Consider the following 8,292-nt stretch of genomic DNA (forward strand, 5'->3'; position numbering starts at 1 on the left):
CTTATACATTAACTGGTCTCTACTGCAGAGTAACCCTTTTTTATAGAGAAACATGTCTGATTCACAACGTTACTTCTTTAAGCTTTGTCTTGCCAAGATTTAATAAGCAACCCTTGTTTTCTAAGAGTGTGAGGCTAGTTATAAACTTTTGTTTTGTAACTTTTTTGAACAAAATGATGAAATTATTTTCCCAACAATTTTCAGCATATTTCAATTAAAAGTAAAATTTCTAGTTCTAAGTTAAAACTTTATTATTCAAAACATTCCAATTTCCTACACATCAAACTCACATAAATTAATATATAAATTTGCTGGCACTGAAAGATTCAGTGGTTGCTAAGTGGTAGAACTTCAAACTTCTTCTTCTTATGGTACTGGTAGGTGGTTTATGGTGGTGGATTTTGATTGGAGGGATTGGTAAATTACCAAGCGGCATAACCGTAGGGAGATCCATAGCTGGAGTAGCTGGAGTAACTAGGTCTGTAGGCAGAGTAGGACAGAGGAGAAGCATATCCGTAGCCGGATGAGTAGGCAACAGGAGATGCAACTCCGTATCCAGCAGAGTAAGCAGAGATGGGAGATGCAACTCCGTATCCAGCAGAGTAAGCAGCCACGGGTGCAGCAACATGAGCAGAGTAAGAAGCGACGGGAGCGGCAACGGCGTGGTGAGCAACGGGGGCAGCGACTCCATATCCAGAGTAAGCAGAGTAAGCTACCGGAGCAGCAACACTGTTGTATCCATAGGCAGCATAGTGGGCATCAGCCTCAGGCTCAGCATCAGCATCAGCGGACCTCTTGCCAAGACCATGTCCGTATCCACCATAGAAAGGGGAAGCGTATGATCCATAAGAGTAGGCAGAGGGAGCAGCATAAGCTCCATAAGAGTAGGCAGAGGGAACAGCATATCCGTATCCACGTCCAGCATATCCAAGATTGGAGTATCCATAAGATCCATAAGATCCGTAGTGGGCATCAGCCTCAGGCTCAGCCTCAGCCTCAGCAGACCTCTTGCCAAGTCCATGTCCATATCCGGAGTAGGCATAAGGAGCAGCATAAGCTCCATAAGAGTAGGCAGAGGGTGCGGCATATCCGTAAGCTCCACGTCCATAACCATATCCAAGACCAGCATATCCAAGTCCAGAGTATCCAAGGTGCCCATAACCACCATAGTATGCATCTGCGTCAGCATCAGCCTTAGGCTCAGCATCAGCAAAAGCAACAGCCACAAGGGCAGCCTGAAAATTAAATAGAATTTTATAAGAGATGAAGTGCTAGATACTGTTAAGAGTAAAACAACATGTATTTGATTTCTGGAAGAGCTTACATGAACTTGATATTTGATCTTTCAAATTTGACGAACAAATATTGAATTTTAAAGATTATTAAGTACTGGATATTTGATTTTATGAACTTGTGTGAACAGTAAAGTAGAGCAAACATTAAGATACTTACAAAGAAGATTGACTTCATCATCTTAGTAGTAGTAAATGACCACTGAATGATTACCAACAAGTCATCCTCCATTTTATAGTCTGGAAAAAATGCGCGGCGAAGCCGGCATAGAGCAGCGCACAAATTTGACATTTAGAACACAGGTAGTTAGGTCGGTGGTTGGGGGAAACAATTGAAGGAAATTTTCTTTCAGACTTTCCATGGTTTGAGGCGATACACTTTTAATAGATTGGACCGGATACATTTTGTCATACACACAACTCATATAAGAAAATAAAACTTTAACATTATAGATATTTTCCAATCTAACTCCGGTACTCCTCCCTTTTCATCCACCATCGTTCTATTTTTATCCCTTTGTTTCCCGTTTTACTTGATTTATTTTTTCCATTTCACTAAGTTTTCATCTTAGAGTACGAAATACAATCTAAGATATCTTACTCATCGAATCTTCACGTAAATGTCATTAACCTCAAAGCAATTTCTATCTTTGTAAATAAAAATATTTCTTTATTCCAATTTACACTGCAGTACACTGTACAGTATATAGACTACAGTATACAGTGTAGAGCAGAAAACTGTGGAATGAAAGACGACAAAAAAACAATATTTAAGTGTATTTTATAAGCTTACAATACAATTACAAATAGTTTTACTATTAGTTTTTAAATCTCTCTTTACAGTTAGGTGGTCTTTGCACATTGGACTATTTAAATCATAACTGAAGTCCAAAAGTTGTCTTTCTATTCCACAACATTCTGGTTCGTACTGTACAGTCAACAGTCTACAGTCTACAATTTTATAGTTTTCTTATTGTAATTTACAAGATTTGAACCAGTTGTTATTTTAAACTGGAATACAATTTTTCATAATCTTCTTGGACCATGCTTACTAAAAGATATGTCTATTTCAACTCCATGTACAACATATTATCTAATAAACGCTTTAACAGGTAGGACAACTAAAGAATTATCAATTGCTAATCAAAGCTTTAAGATTTTGATTAAATTGAATGATCAATCAAATCTAAATATAATTAAAAAGTGTTGTATATTTCGAATAATTAATTGCTGATCAAAGCTTAAAAGGCTGGACAAAACGAATAATCATTTTTAAAATAATGTCCAAATATAATATTCAATAACTAATAAAAGGTTAAAGAAATCAAAAATAAAATCAATTTCTGATCAAAGAAAAAATTTTAACAAATAAAATGATCATTCGCTAGTGCAAGATTAAATATTTTTTAAAGAAATCGAAATATCAATTGCTGATCAAAGTTAAAAGATGTTAAACAAACCAAATAATCAATTGTTAATCATGAATGATCAATCAAAGTTAAATATAATTAAAAAGTTTTGTTTATTTTGAATAATCAATTTCATATCAACAAAGCATAAAATTTTAACCAAATCGAATAATCAATTCCTTATCAAAGCTTTAAAGGTTAAACAAATTAAATAATCATTTAACTAATCGAAAAATCGATTGATGATCAAAGCTAAACAAGTAATGAAAAACATAATCATTTAATTTTTAATCAAAGAACTATAAAGTCAAACAAATCGAATAAATAATTAATAATTATTAAAAGGTTAAAGTGTTAAACAATTAAAAAAATCAATTGCTAATCAAAAGTTAAAAATGTTCAAGATTTTTATTTCAAAAATAACTTTATATAATAAATATCAAATACAAGGAAATACATAAAGATTTCTTCTCCACTGGGATTTTCATTGTTTAACAGGATAACGAAATATAAATTTATGATATTTAGATTTTTAAAATTCTCGCCGCCTTGGCCGTTTAAGGACGGATCAAATGTCGTTTTGAGAGGAAAAATTGTTTTCGGCATTCAATATATCTCAACCAAAAAAAAATGTCAAAATCTGAACAAAATTCTTTATATCTTAACAGTAATTTTGAAATCACATAAAAAAGGCAGACCACATTTTGGAAATCTCAGAGCTGGGGATATAAATTGTTCTAAGAAAATCTTGAAACTTGAATTCTAAAATAGTTGTCTCGACTTTTAAAGGGAAAGTTTAGTTTTAAGGCAAAGCTGAGTTCCAAAGCTAGTGTGGTATAAAGGTGTTCACTGTTAAAATAAACTCTGCATGGAATCAAGCAGAGCTACACTGTCAATTAGAAGAAAAACAACATTTCTTTCGTAATTTAGAACTTACAGAAAGCATTGCAAGATTGAGAAAAGTTGACGCTATAACAAATTTTAGCATACAGTGATAACCAGAAAATTGTTAAATAGGAAGACGACATAAAAGCAATACTGAAGTGCATTTATTGCTATTGCAAAGTTATTGAATCATTTATTAAATGAAATGGAGTCTGTTAACACTGCATATTTGATATGTACCTGATGTTCAATGGACTATTAAAAGTCATAAATTGAGTGTCGGACTCTTTCTCTTCCAGAGTTTTATGGTTATGACTGTATAGAATTTTGTGAGATATTTCTAACATTTTGTTTTTAATTTCAACCAAAATGTTCGTAATTTTAAACTGCTTTCGGTAATTTAATATTTTAAAAAAGTTGCCTTTTTAACAGTGTGAGGGTATAAGGTATGACCAAGTACAGTTTTGTTTAAAATTCTTGTCATTCTGAAGATAATTAAACATGATGGCGTTGTTTAAATACCTTTTAACCACATAATACTGTGCTTGGATTTAGAGTAGTGTGACCACGATAAGAGGAAAAAAGAGGGAGGGAGAGGAGAAGCTGATAACATAGAGAGAGATGAGGATGATGATAGCGAGGGGGGCGAAAAGGGAGGAAAAATGAGTTGATAAGGGGAAGGTTAAATAGGGAAAGAAGGGACAAAGAAAAAACATGAAGGAGAAGGGGATGGAGCGTTAGTGTGGTGAATGGGAACTAACATCAATTAATCTTCCTAATTTCAGTGACATTTAAAAAATCTGAATTTTTAAATTTTTCAAATTTAGATTAAAAATGCTCCTGAATTTAAAAAAAAAGTTACAATTGGTGTTATAATGAAATCATAGACTCTCCTCACATTAATTTGTAAAATTAATCATCAATTTTTGTTGACTTTTACCTTAAACCACTAAACAACTTGTTTTCAATTTTTGTCTTTAATGTATACTCTTTTCTAGTATGTGTCTAAAAGTTATTGTCCACCTACTTCTGAGATTTTCTGAAGGAAATTGTCCACCAACATCTGAGAATTTCCTGAAGGATATTGTCCACCCACATCTAAGATTTGTAACTGTCTTGTCCTATTTGCAGAGGAATCTGAAGAAAAAGCGTGGAATTCTTTTTCTAGAGATTTCAATTCAACCCGATTTAGCATTTATCATGTCCAGTTGTCTGGCTGTCTAGCTTTCTATGGTTTAGCTGTCTATTTGTCTAGTTGTCTATTTGTCAAACTGTCAGGCTGTCTAGTTATAAAGTTGTCGAGTTGTCTAGTTGTCCAGGTGTCTAGTTGGTTAGTTGTCTAGTTGGTAAGTTGTCTAGTTGGTAAGTTGTCTATTTGTCTATTTGTCTAGATGTCTAGTTGTCTAGTTGTCTCATTGTCTAAATGTCAAGTTGCCTAGCTATCTAACTGTTTGGCTGTATAGCTATCTATGTATCTAACTATCTAGGTATATAACTATCTAGGTGTCTAACTATCTAGGTGTCTATCTGTCTAGCTATCTAGGTGTCTAGCTGTCTTGGTGTCTAGCTGTCTAGCTGTCTTAATGGCTAGCTGTCTTAATGTCTATCTGTCCTAATGTCTAGCAGTCTTAATGTCTAGCTGTCTTAATGTCTAGCTGTCTAGTTGTCTTTTGTCTAGTTGTTTTTGGTCTAGTTGGTTAGCTGTCTAACTGTCTAGCTGTGTAGTTGTCTTACTGTCTAGCTGTCTAGTTGTCTAATTTTTTAGTTGTCTAGCTTACGTCTAGGTATCTAGCTGTTTTGCTGTTTAGCTATCTAGGTGGCGCCGTGACAAACTCCTGAAAGACAAACTCCTGAAAGACAAACTCCGGAAAGACAAACTCCTGAAAAGACAAACTCCTGAAAGACAAACTCCTGACGAGACAAACTCCTGACGAGACAAACTCCTGACGAGACAAACTCCTGAAAATAAAAAATTCTGAAATACAAACTAGAATATTTGCGGATTTTTCTTCTAAAGTTTATGAATTTTATCAAATTTCATTCAGAGAAAAATTTCATAATTTCAGGAGTTTGTCTTTCAGGAGTTTGTCTCGTCAGGAGTTTGTCTCGTCAGGAGTTTGTCTTTCAGGAGTTTGTCTTTCCGGAGTTTGTCTTTCCGGAGTTTGTCTTTCCGGAGTTTGTCTTTCAGGAGTTTGTCTTTCAGGAGTTTGTCACGGCACCTATCTAGGTATCTAGGTATCTAGCTGTTTTGCTGTTTAGCTATCTAGGTGCCTATCTATCTAGGTGCCTATAGGCATCTAGGTATCTAGCTGTATAGCTGTCAAGGTGTCTAGATTTAAATAAGTTTGGGCCTAACTAAATATTATCCTAAACGTTTTTTTCACGTTTTTTTCCCTACGGTGGGGTGTTTAAGAGGGTCAGGGGGCTCACTGGCTTTTGTCACAATACTCTTAAAATGCGTTTGTCTTATGTTTCATGATGAGAATGGACAAAATTAATATATTCTGATATTCTTTTGATTCACAAACATTGTATTAATTGTAGCTTTCATTGATTTATCATGATTTTAATAATTTTAATTTTTAATTACTTTTCTTGTTCATGTACAGGGTGTCTCACGAAACATGACAGTTGGTGAATAGTTTAGAATGTCTTCTTCCATTAACTGTATTTATAGATATTAAAGACTTTTCGCAGTTTAATTCGTTAAACAAATCTTTTACTCAAATATATTTTACTTTGAATTTTTTTTTCTATAATATGACTGCTATATGATATTGTTTATTATTCTCTTTGGTATCAAATAACTTAACAAAATATGGAAGAAGACATGTTTTACTATTCACCAACTCTCATGTTTCGCGGGACACTCTGTATGTATCCTTGAATGGATCGTGTAACCCAGCAATAATGCATACACTTTATAGAGGTTATAGTGTATCGCTAGGTTATTTTTAGAAGTTGCAAAAAAAAATATACTTGATAGTCTTTTCCTAAAAATTAAAACGGATTTAGGAAAATCTAGTTATATATATATATACTAGAAATTCAAGGCGCTTCGCGCCCTTCTTTCTAGGCTTTTAGGGCGGTTCGCGCCCATCTTCTATTTAAATTGTGAACATGTTAGCTAGACACTCCATTTCTGTAATAATCCCTGTAACTCCTGTACCCCCCTACCTCATTGTGCCCCCTCCCCTCTCCCTTCAATCCATTATGCTAATTATCGTTGAACTACTAAACCCACGATAATTATAAGAACAGAATTAATTTCAAACCCATGGAATGCTTAAAGGAATTATCAAAATTACAGATTAAACATTGACCCAACATTTTTCGATATTTCCAATAAGCATACTTTATCTAACCAACAATTTGGGAATTATTGTCGTTTTTCTGTGTGTTTTTCTTGCAGTAGAAATGCGCAACTCACTATGTAGAGAACCCGCAATTAAAAATAACCCGTTTTCAAAAATATAAACAGAATTAAGTGAAGTTTTAACTTTGCAAGACGACTGTGAAATATGTTGTCTATGGCTGGAACAAATTCGCTTAAAATGTCTGATTGCAAAAACCTTTCTTAAGCAATGTCACGATCTCTCTCTCCCTCTCTAAGGAATGCAATTTCAATTGACAATAGGTAACATCAACCTAATTAAACCACCGTTCAATTTATAACGGGGAACCATCAAAACTTTTCAAAAATGAAAGATGGGAAATATCGTTTAAGAATAGAATAAATGTATGCTTTTTTTAAAATTTAATAGCATTTGTTGAATTTAGATATTAACCTTTACTTCCCTTTTCAGGGTCAGTTGAAATAACGCTGACAGTCCCTCTAAGCATCATTTATTGAATTATGTTGAGTTTTTGTAAAATTTATCCCAAATCAAAAAGTGTTTTTGGTATTATACTGTTTCCAGAATATTTTTTTCACGGAAAATATCAGGTTTGAAAGTCGTGCTTTGTGTATTGCTTGGTTTCATGCAAAATTGTAACAAGTTGAAAACACATCAATTATTTCCAAAATGCATAAACGAGGCCCAAAATCTGGACAAATCTCAGGTTTTAAAATTTCATCAAATTATGCGGCTAGAGTTGCAACAAAAGCAGTTTTAAATTTTAATAGCTTGGAAACCCAGCTTTCCCTGGGATGCAAACTTTTCTATTAAAGTCAACCCTAGTTAATTTGAATTTTAAACCAAACTAAGAACATATTTTCGTGGGTCTACCAAGTTTCTCGATCATAGTTTGGGAAATTTGAGACAAATCGGTCAAAGGAGTTACAAGTTATGATCGGACATACAAATAAAAAACAGAGATTACTACATTTATAGATATTTGCAGAAAGTAATTTAAACATACTTTTATTGTTAGGGTTAAATATCTGAGTCACAAGATACCATTAAGAGAAAGTAAGCTTAATTTTCACTGACACTCCATGCAAAGATAACAATGCCCGATTCACAACAGAACCCTTAAAACGTTTTCGGAACAAACATTGGAAGATATTCTCACTTTTCTAGGATAAAAATTCTTTTATTTAGATATTTCAGAAATGTCATTCTGCAGTAGAAATGCAAAGTCACTTTTGTAAAGAAACCAAAATTTTAAATTTATAAACATTGAAATTTAATGCATTCTTGGAAAACAAATTTTTAAGGTTACGGTTGTGAATCGAGCATTTCCATCTTTGCATGAATGGTCAT

General features: G+C 33.6%; 1 protein-coding gene across 1 annotated transcript; it reads right to left on the minus strand.

Annotated features, from left to right (window-relative positions):
* Window positions 1-226: 226 nt before the first annotated feature.
* On the minus strand, window positions 227-1,552 carry LOC111710723 (prisilkin-39). The gene is made up of 2 exons (XM_023484840.1): window positions 1,453-1,552; window positions 227-1,235 (listed from the first exon to the last, which is right to left on the minus strand). The coding sequence occupies exons 1-2, from the start codon at window positions 1,522-1,524 to the stop codon at window positions 423-425; spliced, it is 885 nt and encodes a 294-aa protein (XP_023340608.1). The 5' UTR covers window positions 1,525-1,552; the 3' UTR covers window positions 227-422.
* Between the last annotated feature and the right edge of the window lie 6,740 nt (window positions 1,553-8,292).

The sequence above is a fragment of the Eurytemora carolleeae genome, unplaced genomic scaffold, assembly GCF_000591075.1.
Source record: "Eurytemora carolleeae unplaced genomic scaffold, Eaff_2.0 scaffold1092, whole genome shotgun sequence".
Lineage (NCBI taxonomy): Eukaryota > Metazoa > Arthropoda > Copepoda > Calanoida > Temoridae > Eurytemora > Eurytemora carolleeae.

Bases quoted from the DNA above. Each gene is read 5' to 3' on its own strand.
- LOC111710723 (XM_023484840.1), bottom strand. From the start codon at position 1,524: ATGGAGGATGACTTGTTGGTAATCATTCAGTGGTCATTTACTACTACT. The intron at 1,236-1,452 runs GTAAGTATCTTA...TTTAATTTTCAG, and splicing joins TGATGAAGTCAATCTTCTTT to GCTGCCCTTGTGGCTGTTGC.